This window comes from Coenobita brevimanus, chromosome 38 (genome assembly GCF_032717465.1).
Source record: "Coenobita brevimanus isolate Jiangsu-jjx chromosome 38, ASM3271746v2, whole genome shotgun sequence".
NCBI lineage: Eukaryota > Metazoa > Arthropoda > Malacostraca > Decapoda > Coenobitidae > Coenobita > Coenobita brevimanus.
In genome coordinates, this window is record NC_136991.1 from 22,843,828 (window position 1) to 22,868,763 (window position 24,936).

The following is a 24,936-nucleotide window of genomic DNA, read 5'->3' on the forward strand; positions in this document are numbered from 1 at the left end:
GCTTTTCTCGTATTTCCCTAACATTTTGTGTTCCTCTATGCCTTTACTACAGATTTCCTCCGATACTTCTTTCAGTAAGCTCATTACATTTGCCATCTCCTTTTTGTCTCTTGTGATCTTGTTTTTTACTTCTTCCTCTTCTATACCAGTGATTACTATAGATTTGTTTATATCTACTGAATCTCTGACTAACTTTGGATTGTTTTGAATTATTTTTTTCACTTCCTTTTTAATGCTTTTTTCCTCCACCCTTGTTTCTAAGTCTTTCTTTACTTTCACCATTTCAGCATACGTGGTTTCCACATCATTTTTGTAGCTTTGCACAGCTTCATTCACCTGTGTTATCTTCTCCTCAATATCACTGCTCTGGTCTATAAGACTGCTTACTTGCCTAACTGTCTCTGTGTCATTTTTGAACTCTTCCATAACACTCTCGTGACTGACTACTGTACTTGCCATTTCACTCATTTTCTTCCTAAGTGTACTCAATTCCACTGTTAGTTCACTGATGGTTGTGTCTTTCTTATTGGCCTCCCTTCCTAGTTTTTCTATTTCTTCCTTTTGCAAGTGCATCTGCTTCTTTATTTCATCAATTTCATTTTTGAAAGCCATTCCTAGTTTGTGTACACGTTCAACCAGTCTATTGTGAGTCTCCACTTCAACCAGTTCTTGGTAGAAATCATCATTTTGCTTTTTACCTTTATCCCTTTTCTTTTCCAAATTTGCTTTACTAAAGTATGTATCCATTTTGCACTACTAAAAGAACAGAGTATGTACACTTTCGCCGTGTTGCTGTAGTCTAAATAAACCTCAGCTGACTCACTGCATTTTTTCCTCTTGGTTCTCTTTTCTGTTTAAACAAGTCTTGTTTAAACTTATTATTTTTTTCCTTTTAATAATGAAAAATCATTTAGTCTAACCTGGTACAGAGCTTGACTCATAGAAAGATACTAATTTAGGTAATGCCACTGGCCGTGTTGGTTCGGTACGGAGCGCCGATGTCGGACGTCTGCCTCGATTGACTCCCTGTGTGTGTGTGTGTGTGTGTGTGTGTGTGTGTGTGTGTGTGTGTGTGTGTGAGCAAGTGAGTGGGTGAGACTGGTGGAGGTTTTGGCTTTCTTGTCTCCTTTCCTGTACCTTCCCACTCCCCCACCCCCATCCCTGCTTGTCTCCCTTCCCATCCCCCATCCTCCCCCACCTTTGCTTGTCTCCCTCCCCATCCCCTACCCTTCCCCACCCCTGCGTGTCTTCCTCCCCATCCCCAACCCTCCCCCACCCCTGCTTGTCTCCCCCCCCATCCCCCACCCTCCCCTACCCCTGCTTGGTGCACTGCCAGCTGCCTGCCCAGCTGTATAGTTGCCCTGAACCCTCTCAACACCTTACATCCCACCACCCTACCCTCCTACATGTGACGTTTGATGTGCCATTATTTAGCATCAATATTGTTTGCAAGGATAATAGCATTACCTATGATGTTTCTGTTTCAGTTCTATTTGATTAAGGTATGTGAGAGTTTGGGTTTGGGTCTGGAATACATCTATGGCTTTTCCTCAGAATCTTATGGGGAAAATTGTTTTGATATGCTACACACATGCCAACCGAACACTTCCAATGGTACACAACACTGCCAGATATCAGAGTATGGGTGTATCTGCACAACAGATGAGTGGCGAGCGAGGGGTGGAGTGACGTCGGTCAGATGAGAAATAAACTGGTGTGTCGCAGCCATATACACACACAACTGTGACCAAGAGAGTTGTGGAAATTCTACTGTATCACACTTCTTTTCAAATCATTAATTCACAAAAAGATGCTCAAGATTTATTTGTTTATTTATTTTTTCATGTTTTTATGATTAATAAAGAATTATATTTAACATAAGGGGCTGGCCAAGGTACTGTAAGATACTGCAAGCCGGGGGGTAGCTAAGAGTCGGTTTGTTAGGCAGAAAAACGTGCTGGTATCACATATTTTCGGCTGATGAAGAACAGACCTTTTTTTCAATTGATTTATTTGTATCGCTTTTCACAAAAAATTCCTTGAGCATTGGACTTGACATCATAAATCGTGGGATTTCCTCCATTTAATTCTGCTATTACTCTTTATAATGTTCCCCATATTCAGGTCTACTGCATTTATCCAACTTATGTTTCAAAGTGAGCATAATGCACTTAAGATTAGTTTGCACTTTAGGCATCACAGAGTGTACAAATCACTATCGCGCTGTGACAACAAAAAAGCTAGAGTGCTTGATTACCGAATGCTGGTGGTAAGCAGACTGGTGACTTGTGAAGGTATGGAGGGTGACTGAATTAGAGGGGAAAGAGGGGAAAGGAGGGTTGGGAAGGGGATTAACTAGGAAACAACTTTGAACGGAAATGCCTTCACTTCAGTTCACATGACTTCACCCAGCCTTACGTGACACATGAATATCTCATGCAGGGATCGGCACTGTGGCACACACTTTCATTTTGGTTAATATAGTTGTCAGTCTGTAAATTTTCCCTGTTAACTGTTTATTCTGGCTATCTGAATACCAATACCTGGAATTATACTGCATTTGTACAGGCACACCCTGATATCTGGCAGTGTTGTGTACCAGCAGGAGTGTTTGGTCAGCAAATGTGTCAGATATCGAAGCAATTTTCTCCACAAGATACTGAAGAAAAGCCAGAAATGCATTCCAGATCCAAACCCAAACTCTCACATACCCTACTCAATCAACAGAGACTGACACAGAAACACCACAGTAATGTTATTATCCTCATGACCAATGCTACCTTAAAAATAAGAAATCAAACATCACATGCAGGAAGGTATTCAGGCCAACAGATGCAGCCAGAGTGGGAGAGTGGAGGAGTGGGCCAGGCAGGTGGGGGTCAGGGAGGGTAAGGGGACAGGGAGGGAAACAAGCAAGGGTGGGGGAGAGTGGAGGGAAGGGGAGGGAGACAAGCAGGGATGGGGGAGGGTGGTGAGACAGGGAGGGAGACATGCAGGCGTGACGAAGGGTGGGGGAACTGGGAGGGAAACAAGAGTGCCAAACTGCCCTGCTACCCCCCACCCTGCTCTCTCTTTCTTTTTCTTTCTCTCTCTCTCTCTCTCTCTCTCTCTCTTGAGGGTAAATGAGCCAGATATTATGTGCTTTGTATGATCAAACTAAGAGAAGATATTGAAATCCAAATGGGTGATGGGAAATACAAACTATGGAGAAGAGATAGAAAAGAAAAAATGGTAGGAGAAGTGATGATAGCAATGCAGAACAGCTTTAGTGTGATTAAGTGGAACTTGGAGAAGGTATGGTGGAAGTGATAAATGTGAAACTAGAAACCAGAGGGAAAGGCAAGAGAGACATGGCGGTAGCATATGTCCCCTCTATGACAAGGGCAAGGAAAGAGGATGAATGCTAAGTGTTGTTGGACATGGTTAGATACCTGCAGCAGGTGACTGAGAAATGCAACAACATAATCTTGATGAGTGATTTTAATTGTAAAGAGGTGAACCAGGAGGAGTGGGACTCAGGTGGAAGTGAGGCTTCGTGGGGCAGTATACTGTTAAATATGGCACTGAGTAATGTAATGACACACTGAGTCAGAGAAGAAACAAAATTTTGAGATGATGACACACCAGCAAGACTAGATTTACTGCTAACCAATGAACCTTACATAACCAAATCTCTGACATATTTGTGTCCTATGGGAAAATGTGATCATGTAGTGATTGAGTACCAAATGACAGAAGGGATTGTGAAGCCAAGAGATGAACTATACAGGCAAGGAAGATACAACTTTGGTAAGGTAAACTTTACAAGTTTGAAGAAATTTTTAGGAAATGCAGATTGGAGAGAATTCAAAGGAACAAGAGAGATACAGAAGTGGGATATCTTTCTAGGCTTCTATAATATGGGTGTGGAAAAATATGTGCCAAAAGGAAGTAGGAAAGACAACTGGGAAAAAAGACTGGTTGAACAAAAGGTGTATGATAGCAAAAAGAAGAAAGGAATGTGGCATGGAACATACGGAGAGAGAAAGATAACAATGAAACAAAGGATGAATATAAAAGAACTAGAAATGAATATACAAGAATACACAGAGAGGAAGAAAGAAACTTGGAAAAATGTATAACTGACAAATTTAAGGAGAAACCTAAATCATTGTATAGGTTTGTTAATGGTAAACTGAAACAAAAGGAAGGAATTAATATGCTGAAAGTAGAAGGTAAGGTCTATAAAGCTGCAGTAATGCAAGCTGGAATAATCAACAAATGCTTCCAACTGGTTTTCACTAAAGAAAGTGGTTTTGTGGAGGGGGAGGGTGTGACTAGAAATGTAGTCTTAAAAGATAAAAAGTGGAACTGCAAGAAGTGTATAAATTACTGGAAACTCAAGATGTAAGGAAGGCCTCAGGACCTGACGGAATCTCTAATTGGATACTAAAGGAATGCAGAGAACAGCTGGAAGATAAGATTCACGGTTTACAGTAACTGTGTGTTCTCTGGATGAAGGGAAAGTGCCTTGGGAATGGAGGAGGGCCAATGTGGTACCAATTTACAAGCAAGGGAATGAGGAAGAACCCCTGAATTATATACCAGTGTCCCTGACCAGCATGGTTGCAAAAATGTGTTTGAGAATCCTGAAAAACATATGGAAAAATATCTGGAGGCGATGGACATGCTCGCAGGAAGTCAGTTTGGATTCAGAACTGGAAGGAGGGGCAGAGTGTTCAGACTAGCAAATCAATGGCTGTTCAGATTGTGAGAATGTTCCTTCAAGTCTTTTGTTTGTTCTAGCGAATATTCAGTTAGCAATGCGCCAGATATCATTGTATGACTGTATATATTAAATATACAGTGCAGCCTCATTATGCAATAGGGCTGAATCAAGTGAAGACCTACTGCATAATGAATTATCACATAACGAGGTTGATATAACATGGATTCAGTGGCGTTAGGGAGGGTGACCTCGGCTGTGAAGTCTAAAATGACCTAAAAAAAACCTCTGCCACCCACCTGAAGTTTGCCCTATGCTGGTGCGAGTGTTACCAAGGATCCTCCTCTCCCCCCTCAGGATGGAGGACAGTTGGAGGGTCTGGACGACCACTCCACATACGAAGATAAGGTATCACACTGCACTATTTATTAACCCTTCAATACTCGAGGGCCCACTGAAGAATCCAACCGCTCATACTCTTTCGACGCAGGATTCATCCAAGTGAAACCCAAGTGCTCGCATTCTTTTGACTCAGGATTCGTCCAAGTGAAATCAACCGCTCACACTCTTTTGACGTAGGTTGAGTCCAACCATATAATTTGCTGTATTTTTTTCACAACAACTTGTTGTTGTGAAAAAAATAATGTGTGAGTACTGTACATGAGTATATGTCAGTGAGTAAATGAATACATTACTGAACAATCAAGTATGGTGTTTTATACCCTTTATTTATTTTTGTTTTCATTCATTAGGATGAGCATTTATTAATTTGTAACATGTATCACTTTCATAACAATACAGTTAAAAATTAGGGCAGGGGAATGAAATGATTGTAATCACTTTTCGATGCCGCACAAATCACCAAGTAAGGAATGTGAGAAGCGTGAGGTCTGGGCGGGTGAGAATGTAATGACAGGAAACAGTTCACTCAGAGCGGCCAGGCATGATGAACGACTATTGTTATTCCGTATGCCATAAAAAATTTTCTACTATAGCCAGAAGTGTCATTTTTTTATGAAATGGGTCACAGATAAATGCTCTACAATATTCTATAATCACTGCCAAAATGTTTATATGACTGTGAGTAAATAAGCACTGAATAAAGAAGTGAATGATGCAATATGGAAATTCCATTTTTTTAGATTTTTTTTCGTTCATTAGGAAGATCATTCATTAATTTATAATATAAACCAGTTTCAAAACAACACAGTTATAATAAGGGCAGGGGAATGAAATGATTGAAATCAGTTTCTGATACCACACGAATCACTGAGTGAGGAGTGTGGGGAGCATGAGGTCTGGGCTGGCGAAAGACTGTCACTCAGTACTTCAAAGCGGTTGGACTCAAGTAGCGTCGAAAGAGTGCCAGAAGGTTAAGTATTTGAACTGTTATTTGGCAACAACAATGGCATTTCAGTGGCTTTTCATGCAGAAAATAGAACAAAAGATAATGTAATCACTGAGCGGCCATTTTGGCTTGCGTGTGTCACCAAGTCCACGTGAAATTCTTGGATGCGGCTATCGCAAATATCGTGTTAGTGATATAGCAATTTGGCCACCCCAAACGGGATTGAGGCGTCTGGCAATAGATAGAGATAGATAGATATAGCAATTTATATTTTAATGTTCTACCAAGACAGGGTAAAACTTTTTAATTATCGCTGTAGTGATTTATCACTACATAATAAGGCGTCATGTAACAAGGGTGCGCTGTATACTATATACAGTATACAGGAAAACCTCAATATAATGTACTTCAATATATCGGAATTCGCTGTTACCGGAATCGAGGAACTACCAGGCAAAATTCTTATATATCTAAAAAAGTCCGATAAAGCCAGAAGCAATCCGGACTGCCTAACCACTTCAGCTATGTTCACCACAATAAGGTAAATAAAAGATATGTTTATCAGTGTACAGTACAGTATTATTATGTATATTATACCATTTGATTAATGTAGTGAAGCTATAATACAGTACAGTACTGCAATGGTAGTCAAAACAGTTTAAAAACCGTTTGTACAATCCGGACTGATGTCTGATATATCGGAAAAAGACTGGGTTAGCAGGGGGAAGTCCGGATATCGCTCTTTTTGAAATTTCACATTTTTCCGGATGGCTTGGGCCCCAATTAGTCCATTATAGTGAGGTCTTACTGTATCAACGTATCATACAGGAGGTAATTCTGCATGACAGCGAAAATTACATGCTTATTATTTTAGGCAAACATTTCTTGTCATTTATGTGCATGTATATGGAAAAATTATCAAAGAGTATGGAGAATCTTTATTTAGCAATTCTCACGATGTTGCTATCTACTCTCGTGCCAGAGAAAGAACCCTCCTGCCAGAGAAAGATTGAGTCGGTATGGACGTTAAACTGTGTGTTTACATGCAGCAGTGCAGTTGGTAGTGAAGGAGTTAAGATACACAGGAAGTTTGTGTGTAGTCTTCCTTCTCCCTTGTCATTCACTAACACTTTATCAATGCACTTCCTCAGAAAACCTGGGTAAGGTTCTTTTGTCTGTAATGAATACAGTAGACACTACATATTTATCAGGTATCAGTGCCCAGATTCCCAATGCATGGATGAAAAAAGCAGTACCAAGGATGTCATTTGTGTGGAAAAAGCATGCTGATTGTGCAGTCATGTACTGGACTGAACCAATGCCTTTCCAGTGCCCTTGTCAGCCCAGGCTGCAGAACATCTTAAACCACCCATGGCTGCCATGATATTCCAAAAATCCTCTGCATGTCCTTCCTCCTTCCCTTGTCAAGCATGGGGAGCAACAGCTATGACCACAGCTCACCCACTAATCTGATGTACTGTATTTCTTTCTACTGTGCTAAAGTACTTTTGTGATACTGCTCTATACTGTGATTAGCATGACTTCATTCCAAAGTGGTAGGCATTAAAAAAAGGTCCTATCTCTTGCTCTGAAAATGAAATATAATGCATTGCCTGGACAATCATGAACATGCATGTGCTTGCGTGCACATCATTTCAAGGCTCTACCATGCTTGCGTGGTTTGGCCTTGATTACCTAATCATAGTTCTCCATGTTGCTCAATCTCCAGCAACTTCTTTATTCCATAATTAGAATAAATTACAGGTGGAAACATACCATAGGCCCCACCTGCGTAGCCCAAAGCCCAGACAGAGAGATGCTGATGGAGCCAACCCTATCCCTCCCCTCAAATCCGCCACTAGGTAGTGGGGGCAAAGTTTTCTGGAAGCACATCCTTGCTGGAGTCAATCTCTGTGTCACAGTAGGGTACGATGTATGATGTGCAAAGTGCATGTAGTGTAGCATACAGATTACCTTATAGTTTACAAAATGCATTTGGGAGAATAGGTTGGCCTACTCTCAATGTCAAATACACTCTGAAAAGACCTGAGAAGGGGGATGGTCAGGAACTAGTCCTGAGGGCTAGTGAATTGGGAACTCCAATTCTCCCTATCAACAACTTTTCCACCCTCCTTACGAGTACTGCCCTCATTGGCTGGAGGCACAGTCTACACCCAAAATGGCCAATTCCTTTAACCCTCTCGTTACCAATCGACACAGGCTGCGTCAAACCAACAGCGAGTACTTGGGACATAGTCCTGGGCACCTAAGGCCACACACTGAGAGACCCCCTCCTGTCACCACACTATTCCCATGCACTCGATAGTTCATAAACAATTTATCCTCACACCCTTATTTATGCTTCAATATTTTTTTTTTTTTTTTTTTTTTTTTTAAACCATAATCCTGAATAAATGTACTTGCTTATGGTGTTGTAAAAATAATAAGCCAAATGTAAATTATGCCTTAATTTATTTTTTTTTAGTTCAGTTTTTCATTTTTTTCTCATAGATATATAATTCTTATGGTAAATGTTACCAAGAAAAAGTTATAGGGAATGTATTTGGCTACACTTTGGTGTATAAAGAATTACTGTAGGTCAATTAGGGTCAATTTTACGGAGTACGAAAGGAAATTATCTTACTCTCAAGCAAGACTCGTAGCACACTGACTAGGGCAGTGGGACAACGCTGGGTGCAGGGTGGGTCGAGCGCGGCAAAGGAATACACAAGGACACAAGTAGTGCTTTGTTCTCGCCCCGAAATGGACACAAAATCATTCCATAACCAAAAAAATGGGGGCCATTTCATTTGACGCAACCAGTGTCAAATGGTAACGAGCAGCTGAAATGTGCGCAAATGCAGCCTAAATCAACAGGTAATGAGTGCATGAAATATGTACTGCACCGATAAACACGAAAGAGTTAATATAAATGAATCTGCAAAGAGAAATGTCTGGAAAAATTGGGAGAGTATTGAGCACACTTCAAGTGTTAGGAACCTCTGATGTGAGGAAATGCAGATGGTGATGGTTAACTGTGTACAGCATGACCTGGGATGCATATCTGAAAACCAAATCATATAATAACTGACTGGGTAACAAATTTAGTGTTGTAGCAACTGGGAAAAAGAAAATCATGAAACAAAACAAAACAAGACAAAAACTGTCCTAAAATGTTATGATATGATCAAATAAGCAATAAAAAAAAAAAAGTCTAATGTTTCCTGTACACCAGGAAACCATTTACTACCCTGGGTGGTAACCATATAACCAAATTTTGGCGCCTGGTGGTTTAGTGGGTAATTATTGCGCTCCAATCGGACTGAGTCAGTGAAGGTTTATATCCAAGGGGTGGCTGGGGTTGATTGCTCATGTAATGCCACTCAGGGATGAGTGAGGCTGGTCACTCTAATCTTAAATGTCAGGATCAACTTGCCTAGCCCCAGGTTCCTACGCTCCTCCGTGAGGTGACATAAGATTGGATGATGATGATGATGATGATGATGATGATGATGATGTCGTTAATTCTGACAGAAAAAGTTTTTACAAGATTATATACGGCCATGGAGAGTTAAACTTACCCGTGGATGGCAGTAAATATGGCAAAGGCTAATGAAATCTACAGCTTGATGACATGTATGCTGCAAACTGAAAATTCTTCAGCACTTGGGATATCTAAGGAATGGTTTTCACAAGTTTGGGCAGTGTAAAAAGTTGCACTATGGTAAGCACAATGGTAAGGCTGCTCGTGCAGACATGGAAGCAACTGACATCTTATTCCTAAGCTTTGCATAACTGCAAGCAAAGGAGTTATGAGCTTTGCCAGAATTTTTAAACAGACAAGACTGGTTTGTTCTGGAAATGCCTGTCTTCTGCTATACTCTTGACACACAAGGAAAACAGTACTCCAGGGTTCAAAACAGGTAAGGAATGCCTAACACTGATCTTGGAAATAAACACTACACAAGAGTGTAAAGAGATGCCAGTGATCTTTCATAGTTACACTCATCCCAGGTCTGTTACTGGAGTTAGATTTAAGCAACTGAATAACCACTGGCAACAAATTAAAGTCTAGACTACAGTGACAGTAATATTGGAATGATTTCACAATGTGCTCATTCCAACAAGCAAACTCCTTTGTAAATCTAAATAGTTACCATTCAATTTTCTTTTCCTCCTGGATAACAGCCTGAGTCAGCTACCCTACCTTATTGGCAGGCACCCTGCAGTAGAGGTGGTGTTGTTGCCAATGATGACTGCCTCCAAGATTGAAACCCTGACTTACAAGTCATTTCTTGTTTTAAAGGTTGGAATCTATGGCTCTCCTGCAGATAAATGCAGGAGGCGACAGAATAGAGGAGGAGTTGGAAGAACTGAAGAAAGACAACTGGGAGTGGAATGTGGTGGACTTTTTGGCACTGGAAGTGCAGTGGAGATGGAAATCATTCACAGACACCTGAGGAGGGCTTTTCAGCAATGGAAAAGCAGAGACAGAAATAACCTTCACAAACATTCTGTAAATTTTTGAAAAATTATAACTTAAAGATATGCATTTGAGAACACTGTGAATGCCAAAAACAAAGTCACACCTGAAATAATAAAGCACAGATGCAAGAAGGTTCTGATTCACATTAATCCATCAGTGTCTCATGATCTCATCATGGATGCAGTGTCTGCTGTGGTCAAAACTCTCTCTCACATCCCAGATGAAGGCTTCACTATCATTATGAGGTAGAGAATGACTGAGCTGCTTGAGGAGACCCAAAAAAATGTCAATGGAGGACTTTATTATTCAAGTCAAAGAAAATGGCAACATAGGACCAACAAACTGTGCAGTAGGCAGAGGCCCACCCTGTGTCCTACCAACTGCTGTGCGGTATTCTCTATTGGGCAGACAAGGTTGAGGACAAGCTACTCAACATGCTCAATCTACCTCAAAGTCTAGTTTTAAATGACCAGATCAACATCTTACATACAATATGCAGTGAACTCTATGAGAAAATAAAATAGCAGTCTCTGTATCTCATCACTAACTTCTGCCTCTAACCCAACCAGCTTGCCACTACTTGCCTGCTCAACCTACCTCACCTACATAACCTGCCTCACCGCCCTACCAGCCTCACCAGTGGCCACTGCATCAGCTGCCATGGACCCCTTAGATGACAGTGCCAATGATACTGAGGGTTTTGAGCCTTGGTACTAGCACCTGCAGCAAAGATCTGGAGGCAAGTCCCAATCTCAACTTTTCAGCTTTGGATCCCTTCTAGCAAGCTACCCACGGTTGCCCGTCATGGTGAGTTTTTCTCCACTTACTTATTGCTTTAAAACTCCTTAATATCATTTTCTTATTTATGATTCATATTCATACTGTTGGCTATGCCCTTAGAATGTACATCTGTACTTAGCTGGGGTCATAGAGGGTGTTTAATAGACAAGGTGGGGTAACACTGGAGGGTTGGATAATGCTTTAAATTTTTGTAATGGAATATAGATTTCTAAAATGAATGGGTTTTGTATATATGGTGACCTAGGTTAACACTTCACTCACACATATGGAGGATCTCCTTTATCCGGGTCAAATTATAATGTATATGGCACTCAAATCCTTATGGTTAAAGAGGGCATCTTTTAACATAAAACAGCTGCACATTTTCACGGCGCAAGAACGTTACAACCTCAAAACTGTTTCAGTCTTTAAAGTTCAGACAGAAATTACCTACTACTTCAACAAACATAGCCCTAATGCTATCACGAGCCAAGTAAGAGTAAATATTCTTACTAAAAAATCAACTCTACCAAAACTGAGCCCCATATCCTCCTGACATAATCAGTTTGAGGTTTAAGTTGATAACTCTGGCAAGTTAAGCCTCTGTTATTTACAACACTGGATCAAGATGTAACATACTACAGTTTTTAAAAGGAAGGAAAGCATTAGTACAGTTCAACAGTTTTGTAACAAATCAAGGAAAACTACAATACAATCAATGTTGCAATAATCATTAAAAATAAAAATAAATTATAAATGACCAAAAGTGGTCACAAGAAAGATCATGCTAGGCCTGTATTGGAAAAAATGTTATTGTATTTATATTCTGAAAACACAAAGAAGAACTCTATAGTATTAGATAATACAACAAGAAGCGCAAACATGCACTGATACATGTAGTTCAATTTTCATAACGTATATACTGTATGCATATTTATAACAAACACAAACACATGAAGACAAACTCCTAACAGATGCATAAACCAGCCAGACAACTGTCTAAACATGAAGCACAAAAACATTAAATACAGCAGCATTGATTTTTAGACATGTGTCAGATATCTAATGATATATACAAGACCATCATGCACACAGAAAGCACATAATTAAGCAAAATGTGAGGAGTCACTCAAATCAACACAAAGAATACATATCAGCGTAGCATTACAAGCAAACACACAGCAATAACACACACCCAGGCACCATATGATAAAGCAGAGAATGTTTATCCATTACTGAGTGATCTTCATTTCTAAATGCATCATTTATCATCATCATCTACATCTGATACTAGAGAGAAATAACACATTTACAAAAAAAATATTCTTTATCATTATTCACAAGTTGTACTTCTAGTTCTGTCTACATTTAAATTATTCAAAATATAAGCAAAGGAGTCATGACGATGTCTTCTGGAGTGAGTTTCTTAGCCAAACGTACAAAGTTACAGCACAATTCATTAAAGGTCTAGTGTTATTTGCTGTTACTAAACACACGCTCCTTATCACCTATGGTTTGTGAAAATTATGGAAACTAAAATAAAGCATACTGGTACTATACTATTTACTAATGATTATAACTTAGGTAACAATATTAAGGTGAACTAAAATGATATTCTGTATGAAATATTCTCAGTAACTGATAAATTTCCATTGCAGTCCGGCAAAACAACACTTAAGTCTATGAGCACAGCCAAAGCAGCGTTGTGAAGAGCAGAGACTGGCAAGCCAGGGGTAATAAAGAGTAAGTGCAGATGCTGAATGAAACAGACTGGCAGAAAAGAGCTGATGGTTGGATGAGAACAGGGGGAATGAATAAGAGATAAGTGGCAAAAGTGAGAAGAACAGAGGAATGCTAAACAGTGACAGAGGGAGAATGAAGTTTTAGAAAAACTGATGAAAGTGAATGCAGAGTGAGGAGGGTTGAGGACCCAGCTAACATGCAATAAAGGGTAGTATGCCATCGCCTGATCAGGGGTGGGTGGCATGCATTCAGGTTCGGCATGTGTTGTTGTGGCAAATTAAGCGCTAAAACACTTCCACAGACCATGCATGTGTTTCACCCGTGGTCATAGATTAAGGACACATTTCATATATATTTTCTCTTTCACAAATCTTGTATTACTTTATGATGAAAAAGTTCATTGAAATCACAATCAAAATTTATTTCATGTGCCAAAACAGAACCGCTTTTATATCTGCAAACTGAAAGGAAAAATTTTGAGTTCTACTTCATATGGAAAACCTGGGCAGCAGCAAAGGCCTCCATATTTCTTTTTTTCCTTTTTTTGTGGAGCATCTTGACCTTGCCCATAAGAGATGAGTTAGAGACAGTTTCAGGAGAATGATGACTCGAGTAGAGAACAATGAGTCTGCAGAGAGAATTAGCCACCACCATAAAATAAAAATGAAAGAGGAAATTAAAAAAATAAGATTAAAACTGAAAAATTACCATAACAGCTCATGCAACTTGGCAACACAGGGAGTTGAGGGAGGTCACATGTTAGAACTCCTTTCATTAACTGAATATACTGTATAAGAGACTGATACCAGGCTACTTTAGTAAGGAGATGAAAGGGGAGGTTGGAATACACAGAACTGACAAGCATACAAGAATAAGACAATGACATGAACTGGACAAAAGAGAACAACAAAAAGCAAAGGTTATGAAAAATCCAGTTCTTAATTCGATGTCACAACAAATATTCACAAAAGGTTTATGGAAGCTTAAGCAGTTCTGGTCTTTAAATCTGCTACAAATGGAATCTTTTAAAATGTTACTAAGAAAATACTGAAGGCACATATATTCCTGGTTAAGCTTTCTTTCTTCATAGTTTCATTACAAACAACACAGATGATGAAAGGTAAATAAATTATGAAAATCACAGCAATCTTGTGATTTACTGATGTCATACCCAGTACTGTACAATATATTTTCCCAGATATCAGCTACAATGAAACTACCACTTAGGTCAACAACTTAAGCCCTGGTCTACTGTGGAAACATCTGTATCATACTTAGCAAAAGCAAAGAAGGTAGAAACAAAAGCTAATGCAATGAAAACAGCACAAACATAACAGCAAAAACAAATTTATATGATCTGAGTATAAAAAAAAAAAAAAAAAAAAAAAAAAAAAAGTGGATAATTTAGTTCTGAGTAAAGATGTACAGGCAAGGTCAACTTTATTATAGTAGCATATTAGACGAGACAAAAGCTTAAACAGTACTTAATTATTCAAGGGGACACAAGACAGTAAACAAAAGCTATGCATGAGACACAAGACAAGGATGGGAAAGGAGGGAGGGAGAGTGGATCAGGGATAGTGAGGTCAGCCAAAAGTTGCGACCAGTTAACCATAAAGCTCAGAACCAATACAAATAAATAAATAAAAATAAATAAATAAATAAATAAACAAATAACAGTGCATTAACTGTCTATACCAGGAATGTTAAAAGTCAGAATATCAGCACAAGGGATGACTGCTCAGAATTTTCAGCTTTATAACTGCCATGGTTAAAAGATATAATTACAGTGATGAAGAGAGAATAAATTGAACAGCAAGCAAAACACAAAGATGGAAAATAAACATGTGGAGTCATTCCTTCCATGCACCAGTCCCACAAGTGACTGACTATTTAGAAAAATAGATGGTGAAGAAATCTGCCTCATATTATAGGCAACAAAAACGAAGGCTAATATTCAACCGGCAGTGCAAATTAAGATTTTGATGCTGTTAACTAAGCAAAAAGTTAAATATCAGAAATATGCCAGCTAATTCCATATGTAAAACTTTACATCAATGAAGGCTTTTCAAAAGGAATATAATTAACTATAGAGAGAAATATACATTAAAGTAGAAAGCAAAATCAAGGTAATGAACAAGTTGGTCCACTTGTAACATTTTTACTCTAAGACTGTAATGAAAAATAATAACACCACCATATCAATTAATAAAATAATAATAATAATAACAATAATAATAATAATAATAATAATAATAATAATAATAAAAAACGTGCTCTGGTTGTAATTCTTTTATATATATATATATATATAAATATATATATTTTCTTGGTCAATCTTACCTCGGGTGGAAGTGGTTCCATATAACACTGAGCGCAGCACGGAGAGAAAGCCGCGGTTAACCCAAACATTCCTACGACTACTACAAGCTAAACAATAACCAGTTACAGTCCTGGGCCCCTACCGTGAACACCCAAATGCTCATCATCAAATTGTTTCAGCCATCATTAATAATATTTAAGGGGACATGCTGATCAAATCACATAACTAACATACAATACAAAACAAATTACTGCATAGTATAGTCATTTCTAACATGGAAATAAAGTGCTCAAATAAATTTTTAGCATGTGGATAAACTATTCTGTGGCTGTACACTGTATGAGCTGAAAAATAATTCTTAAAAAAAAAAAAAAAAAAATGAACCTTAGAATGTAACAACAAAGGGCAGAATTATGTCATTCATTAACAATATGTTTGATGACTTATGATACTCTACACAAGACCAATGAAAAGTAGTGTTTATGAAAATACTTCATATATACCTGTATACTGTATTTTCTGCACAGGAATCACCATAACATGCTGCACTTTTTAAACCTTTTGGTAAGAACAAGTTTTACTGTATTTAAATACAGTACTCCAAATGCACAAAACTTCATTAGTTTGGAATATTTATATGAAAAAAAACACTAATCTAACTTTTCTATGCCTGTGCGATAATGAACAGTAGTGAAATTCCATGGAATTACCGCAGTACTACAATAATTCTCATCAAATATCTAACAGTCCATAACCTTTCTCTGTCATGAAAACGGCATTACACGAAAGCTATAATACAAAAATGATGATAATGAGCATTTAGGTGTATACGGGTGGGGTGGGTGGGTGGGTGTTGAGAGAAGGCAACAACGTAAGTAATTGTAACCTGCTCACAAAAATGTTTATGCATCCAAGACGGGTCTTCCCCCACACACCTGTTGGCAAGCAGGCGTTTACTCTGGCCGGGGGGTTGCCAGCCGAGCAGCCACCAACACTACCAGTTATCACCTAAGAGAACCCAAGGTCCATTCTCAAGTACCCTTGTATTCAGTCAGTATATAAACAGATTTGTCACAGACACTGCAGACACAGTCAGTGTATCTATCAAAATGTCATAATAGTATTTTTTTTTTTTTTTTTAATGTAAAGTCAATATCAGTGGCAGCAACTGTTTCATGAAATTTAAGTTAGTGCTTATTAAATGAGCAAAATATTTCTGTGGCTTAACGAAGACAGCCTGGCCATACAAAGTTCGCATGATGTACACCACAATATACAATGAGGCTCCAAAATCAGAACTCAGAAATGGGCAGCTGAAAATAATGATATGAATCTTTTCCTGAACAGTATGTATGTGTATACCATGAGGTTATCAGATTAGCAATATTATATGCCCTTAAATACAATATGAGAAAAAAAATGCCTGCTGAATCTAAATGATCATTTCCTCACTCCATTAAACTATTTTAATTTCAAAAACTATTATTTTACAGTATCAGATAATGTTTGGTAGGCAGTAACCCAATTATTAAATATTTAATTTTTAAGGCATATTATATATTTACAAAAAAGTGCTATTTCATTTACCGTAGAAGGAAGGAAGAGCTAATTAAAAATGTAAAATTACTGCATGCATGCAGAATAATACTGATTAAGGTTACCTGTTGGCTTCTAGTGTCAAAATCCAGAGCCTCAGATAAGACAGTAATCCCCTTCTCAACTCATAGACTCACTTCTCATCTCTTTGCACTTAAGTAGAAGTCGGCTTCACAATTAGTTAAAATTTGAGCATCCAGGTTACGAGTTGAGTAGGGTTGAGTTTCCTTTAAAATTTCTAGCCCATAAAATTTTTCCAACAATAACCAAATATACATATGGAAAAATATCTTGTTTACAATTATAAGAACATAAAGTACTTTCTCATATCATTCTTAAGCAACTGAGAATGGAAGCAAAGTAATTTAGCCTCAGTTGGCAGAGGTTTGCTAAAGCAAATACTGTATAGTATATCCTTAACATAATTCCATTTAATATTGACCAACACTGACCAGCATGTCTGCCTTGGCTGTAACCTGAGCTATTAATTAAAACTCTGCATTACAGTATCAGTGAGTTAGCAAGACCTAGTATATCCATTTATCAGTAATGATATATACTGACTGAAGTGGGCTACTTGAGAATCTGAGCCAAAGAGGCTGCCACAGGCCAGCTGTGTAAATTGAGATCCTGTTGTCTGTGTTTCCTCTCATCAAATTGTGAGGTTACAGGAATGTAGGATATCTATACATAAACATTTAAATTATTTGTCATATGAAGGAAACCTGTACCATTTGTTATTAATTGACTACCAATCTTACTCTTCCAAAATGCAAGCACAGTATTATGGTAATAAATATATGACTCTTACAATAAATAAAATAAAACTAAAAACTTCAAACAAAGTAATCTACTATTATGTACTGTACTGTCTATTTCAGTATCACTTGCAAATACATACCGAGTTATGAAAACTGCACTCAACTGATATAACACAGGACCTCAATTAAGATTTGTATTTTTATGTTTTTTAAATGTTCTGTGAGCAGCCTCTATAGTCCTTCCTGGGCAGCTACCAACACACACTCTACTGCAGCAAACACAGTCACGTGCCTACGCTCAGTCAGCCGCTCGCCAAGTGGAGGTATAACAGTTACAGTTACACTATGTTACACTATGTTAGCCACCCAGCATTTGAAAAAAAAAAAAAAAAAAAAAGTATACACATACATCCTTCAAAAGTTGGTACGTGTGGGATGCAATACAGTGATCAGAGCACAGGACTAAAAGTATGTGTTATTTACTTGCATACTAAACTTACAGTATACTGCATACAAATTTCTAATAGTTTTATTTTATCAATAATCAGTCTCATTTAATGAATACTGCAGTAAACACCTAACAAGTAACCAATAATTTAAAATTATGATGGGCTATATTTGTACTGCACACTGACATTTATTGGTATCCATAATTTTTAAAATAAACCTGTGTTTGATTGATTATACTACAAAATAAATTCCAATAACACTGACTCTATATGCATGATCCTACCACCAGAATACAGGTATCCTTCGCTTAGCGACTGGAATTAATCACTGAAAATAAGTTGTAATGCTAACAATCATTAAATGAATATATAATAATGAATTCCAAGAAGAAATGTTTTGGAACCAACTGTGATCCCCTAAACAACCAGTTTCAACTGAAAATGAAGCATATTTTCTTTACGGTTCAGTATAATGCAACAGTTTAGACCTGGCAATGCAATTCAAACTGGCATTAAATCAGGTCCCTTGGTATCACTGTAAGTGAAGTCTCACATCACAGAATGCCATGGGTTAATGCACTACAGTTTGAGGTCATGAGGTACTGTATATGGATGTTTCTCTATTACAGAAAATGCAGCCAAGGACATGGGGTAATTTCCTACAGCTAAAATAATCTTGACTGCTTGAACCTAGCCTGAAATCCTCATAAACTGTAAGACTTGCTGTGTCCAAAAATGGTAATATTGGACTGACTCCAATAATTTCTCGGGATTCAAACTTTAATTTTGCAAGCTGTTTCAGTGTTATTTCACAAAAATACTGTAATGGCAGCAAAATACACTATGTTCATAAAACACCTGAAAATTATGATTCAGTGTCATTTAATAAAATCAGAAAACAAAAAATATTTGCAAAAGATAAATTGAACTCAACGCAACTCCATCAACCGCTAAATGAGGAATACCTGTAATCAACAGCAAGCACATAAACTTCATATGACAGTATTCAAAATACTGTATAGTATCGGTTTCAGAAAAATGATCTGATTCATATAATTCAGAATTAATATCTGGAGCTTAGCAGTGCAGGCTTGTATCTGCATTTTAAAATAACAAGCCAATAATTACAACTCCTTGTAAATTAAACACTCATAAGTCTTTAGCTACTGTATCAAATGGACTTCAAAACTAACATGGAAACTACACTGCTTTACTCAGCTGCATATATTGTAGTGTAATAGCAGGAAAACATTAATGATTATGAAAGTCTAAATATAATGAAAATTACCATAAAATACTGTATATTAAAGTGCTACTTTTTTTTTTAAGGTTAATGACAATAACAACAATTAAAAACAGGTTCCACTACATTACTGGTTGACACTTGAATATAGGAATAACATCTTTTGACTGGACAAACAGTGAGGACAGAAAATGTGAGAAAAAAAGACCAATAAAGAAAGAGTGAGTGAGCAAGTGAACGGTAATCATCCTACTTTTTATGTGAAACACCATCTTAATCTTTGAAACTGGATCTTATTTTGTGCTGATTTGATTTAGTGAATAGTCTAATCAATATCAACTCAGTACATTCTCATGCTTACCTCATGTTAAACGCAGTGCTATTGGTGAAGTGCTGGAGTGAATTTTCTTCAATCAAAAATTTCATCTTCTCAAAAAACGAAGCTGTTTCAGCTGGTGGTTGCTTGCGAAGGAGAATGTCAATAGGAGAGGATGCTCGGGAAACACAGAGCTCAGATGCACTGCAGGCTGTGTGGTTGCAGCATTCGGGATCCTGACAGTCTACCAGGCCATCTATAGGGAAAAGCAAAGTGTTTGTGCACATATGCAGCTGGGTACCCAATCTTATGGAATATCTAAATGCTGATTAGCTGCAAGTATAGTACACCAACAACACAACACACTTTAAACATAACCTGCTTAGAACATGAATCACGAGTGGTAGAACCCCCCCAAAAAATTATGATGTGTATTCTGACTCTTTTTTTTGTGAAGTCCGACATTTATACCCCACAAATCCAGTCTCTGCAGATACCTGTCGTACAGTGCGGTTCCTAAAATCTGAATGATAAATTTCCAAAAATTCCAGCTTTCCAAAAGAATTTTGTAAAAGCCAGTTTACTGAAATACAGTAATGTTTGAAAGTACAAATTTACCAGCCAGAAAACTTCTGGTTTAGTTTCCCAGGTTCTTGCTACAATGGCAAATGGCTGCAGTGATCTCACTGCTCAAACTGGACTCACATGAAACAAGAGGTTGATTTAATTGTGTGTGTGTGTGTGTGTGTGTGTGTGTGTGTGTGTGTGTGTGTGTGTGTGTGAGATTCTGTCCCCATGGCGAAAAAAAATCTTTACTTATTACTGCACTGATTTTTTTCCACAAGGCCCATCAAAACCAATATTGTGGGATAATAAATTATAGCATGAATACAGTGATTAAGGAAGAGCATACCAAACAGGTGGGTGTCTATAACTTAAAATAACAGAATAACAGAGAATTTTCGTTTTCTGAATACAGTAATACAAAATTTCAAAAAGCGTTGATCCTGCCTATTATGGATTTTGTGAATTGTAATTTAAATGATACCATACCCCACAGTAGCCTCCCACTTCATCCCAAGGAAAAAGTTCCCCAAACCCTTCATTCTTCAAGGTTCATTTAGACCTGTATTCACCTCTTGTCTATATTGTAACCCCACCATTTTCTGTGGGTTCTATATGCACTAACCACCATTTGAGTGGGCAGATAAACCTGACCTACAATCAATAAGTGCTTAAAAAACTGGTATGTGCAGGAAAATTCTTGGCTGCCAAGAACCAACATTTAGAAGCTCCCCACAGTGACGTTATGTCAACATGGCCACCAATCATGGCTGCCACACGGGCAACCTTTGCACCTCTCCCTCTCTTCCCCTCTCTCTCAGCCACCTGACCTTGACCCCTGGCACTCTTGAATGAATATCACTGACAGTGCTAACTCATGCACAATGGCTTCAACCCGTTCTACACCAGCAAGTAGTGAAAGTAGAAACAGGTCTCAAAGGGTTCCCATACTGCTAGATTTTTTTTTTTTTTTTTGCGAGAATGAAGGAACCAAAGGCCAAGCCTGCAAAACATTCCTTCCAAGAAAAAAAACAAAAACAATACAAAAGAGAGCCAAATTCAAGATCCATTCATTTTGAAATGCCTGGACACACTGCGTTTGAAAGACTGGAAATCATACGAAGTAAGAAATACAGATAGAGGGAGACAGTTCCAGAGTTGACCTGTTGCATAAATGAAGGACTGGGAGTAACGGTTAACTCTTGCAATAGAGAGTGGGACAGAAGTGGGATGAGACTTTGATGCTACACTGGTGCTACATGCCTGTCTTAGAGGTGGAGGAATGCAAGCAGACAGTTCAGAGAAGCAGTGACCATTGAAGTAGTGATAGAAAAGAGATAAAGTGACAACAGTGCGGCGAAGAGACAGAGGTTGAAGGGAGCCAGGAGGAGGACAGTTGATGAGACGAAAAGTCTTTCACTCCACCCTATTGAGGACAGTCGTATGTGGGGAGCCTCCCCACACATGAGAGTTGTACTCTAAACAGGGGGAGATAAGACCCGTGTATAAAGTCAACAACTGTGCAGGGGTAATGAAGGAACGGAGTCGGCTTAGCACACCCAATCTCTTGGAGGCAGATTTTACAAGAGATGCAACATGATCTTTCCAAGATAAGTCCCGTGTGATTGAAACCCCTAGCACGTTCAAGGATGATGCAGGATTGAGCTGGATATTATTAAACATTAGTGGGTACTCCTGTGGAAGATTTTGATGGGTTGATGGGGTAAATACTGAGTCTTTGATGCATTAAAAACAACCAGATTATTTTGACCCCAGTCAGAGATACGAGCCAAGTCAGACATTAGGTGTGCCATAGCTTCATCCCTTGCTTGTTGATGTAACTGCTGCGATAGACGTTGTGGAAACTGAATGGAAACGTGAAGGGTGGAATCATCAGCATACTAGTGGATAGGATTAGATGTACACATTAGATCATTGATGAATAAAAGGAGGAGCTGGTGATAGGACAGAGCCCTGAGGAACACCACTGTTGATAGATCTAGGAGAAGAATGATGGCCATCTAGAACAGCAGCTACAGAACGACCAGAAAGGAAGCTATAGATGAAGGCACAGATAGAAGGATAGAAACCGTAAGAGGGCAGTTTCGAAATTAAAGATTAATGCCAGACTTGATCGAAAGCCTTTGAGATGTCATGTGCAATGGCAAAGCTTTTGCCAAAATCCCGAAAGGAGGATGACCAGGAGTCTCAAAGGTAGGTGAGAAGATCGCGAGTGGAGTGTCCACGACGGAACCCATACTAACGATCAGAAAGAAGGTTGTGATAGGAAAGATGCTTTAAAATTTTTCTGTTAAGAATAGACTCAAAAACTTTTGAGACAAAGGATGTTAAAGCAATTGGACGATAGTTAGAGGGTTGGGAATGGTCACCCTCCTTTGGGACAGGCTGAATGAGAGCAAACTTCCAGCAAGAACGAAAGGTACAAGTTGAAAGACAAAGGCAAAAGAATTTAACTAGACAAGGTGTAAGCACAGAAGCACACTTCTTGAGGACAACAGGAGGGACTCCATCAGGCCCATATGCCTTGTTAGTACTGAGGCCAGTGATGGCGCAATATACATCAGCTGAAGAAATTTTAATGTCAACCATGAGGAAGTCAGAGGGAGGATGTGATGGGTGAACAGCACTGGAATCATCTAAGGTCGAACTGGAGGAGAAAGTCTGAGTGAAGAGATCTGAAGAGATATGCCTCGTTAATATTGAGGCCAGTGATGGCAGAATATACATCAGCTGAAGAAATTTTAATGTCAGCCATGAGGAAGTCAGAGGGAGGAAGTGATGGAGGAACAGCACTGGAATCATCTAAGGTGGAATTGGAGGAGAATGTCTGAGTGAAGAGATCTGCTTTATCAGTAGAAGTAATAGCTACAGAACCATAAGAGTAGAAAAGAGGAGGGATGGATGATCAGGTAAAGTTGTTAGAAAGGTTTTGGCAAGGTGCCAGAAGGAGCGGGAAGGATTCGAGTTGGCGAGTTGAGAGCATTTAGTGCGGATGAAATTATTTTTAACAGAGCAAAAAACAGGCTTAGCACGATTCCGGGCAGAAATAAAAGAAAGATGTGATTCAGGGGTGGGTTGGCTCCAGCACCTATTATTGGCCCTCTCCTTGTTTCGGACAGCATTAGAACAAGCGTGATTAAACCAAGGCTTTCTTGCATTAGTCAAAGGATATGAGAAAGGAATATATGCTTCCATGCCCGAAAGAATAACCTCCGTAATGCGCAAGGAACATTCAGATGGGTCCTGGCCATGAAAGCAATAATCATTCCAGGGAAAATCAAAGAAATATTGGCCAAGGGCCTCCCAATCCGCAGCTCTAAAGTGCCACAGACGACATTTCCCTGGAGGGTCCACAGGCCGTAACGAAGAGATAGGACAGGTTAAGGTAACAAGGTTATGATTAGAGGAGCCCAACGGGGAGAAAGGAGTAACAATGTAAGCAGAAGGATTAGTTGTAATGAAGAGGTCAAGTATGTTGGAGCTCTCCCTAAGGCAGTCAGGTATAAGAGTAGGGTGCTGTACAAGCTGCCCTAGGTCATTATGGACAGAAAAGATGTAGGCTTGTTCACCAGGTGGATCAGTGAAAGGAGAGGAGAGCCAAAGGTGGTGGTGAACATTGAAATCTCCTAGAATGGAGATTTCAGAGAAAGGAAAATTGGATAGAATGTGTTCCATTGTAGAAGTTAGATAGTCAAAGAATTTTTGATAGTATAATTAGGAGATAAGTAAACAACACAGATATATTTAGTCAGTGAATGACAGGACAGCCAAAGTCAGAGAGTACAGAATTCAGAAGAATCAAGTTCAGGAACACGAGAGCCAGATAGGTCATTGTGTATATATACACAACATCCACCTTTGGCTTTGAAATGAATATAGAGAAAGTAGGAGGATACAGAAAAGGGTTTGCTGTCAGTTGCCTCTGACTGCTGAGTCTCAGTAAGGAAGAGAAGGTGAGGTTTAGAGGAGGAGAGGTAGTGTTCAACAGACAGAAAGTTTGAGGAAAGGCTGCGAATGTTGCAGAAATGAAGAAGTGAGTCAGACAGTGGAACCAGGCAGCTCAAAGAGTTGTCACTGGGAGAGGGGTGGATGGTGGGGGCATTTATGGTCCCCCTCCCCCCGGGGGACTCCGGGGCATGGTTGTAGTGCGCCATTATTCTCTCTCTTTTTTTCTTATTTAATTTTGAAAAGGAAGTGTAGTGTGTACTGTGCATGTAGTTTGGTGCTGATAGTTAGAGAAACCTGTATTGGAGGGCATGCTGGCCTACTCTCTGTGTTACTGAAACACTGAAAAAGTTCAGCAAAGGGGGATGGTCAGGAACTAGTCCTGAGGGCTGATGAAACGGAAGCTCCAGCTCTCCCTGTCATCAGCTTTCCACCCATCTTGGGAGTACTGCCCTGCTCGACTGGTGCTACAGTCTACTCCTCAGAATGAAAAAATGACACTGCGAAGGTTGAACACCAAAGAACATGTGACTGACACAGCTAAGAGAATGACATTAATAGGCCTACTGTCCACACCAAACGTAGGAACAGAGACAAAATCGGATGGATACCCCCTTTCCTGATACCCAAGCATCACCCCATACCCCGTCATGGTA

General features: G+C 39.0%; 1 protein-coding gene across 1 annotated transcript in view; it reads right to left on the reverse strand.

The window, feature by feature from the left end:
• The window catches only part of LOC145396553 (teneurin-m-like), a 1,418,848-nt gene that overhangs the window by 708,897 nt on the left and 685,015 nt on the right, over positions 1–24,936 (reverse strand). Inside the window, exons 25-26 of the mRNA XM_080269929.1 lie at positions 19,796–20,006; positions 15,406–15,432 (exon numbers count right to left, since the gene is read on the reverse strand). Of these exons, the coding sequence (XP_080126055.1) occupies positions 15,406–15,432; positions 19,796–20,006 (238 nt within the window). The remainder of the gene's footprint in view (positions 1–15,405; positions 15,433–19,795; positions 20,007–24,936) is intronic.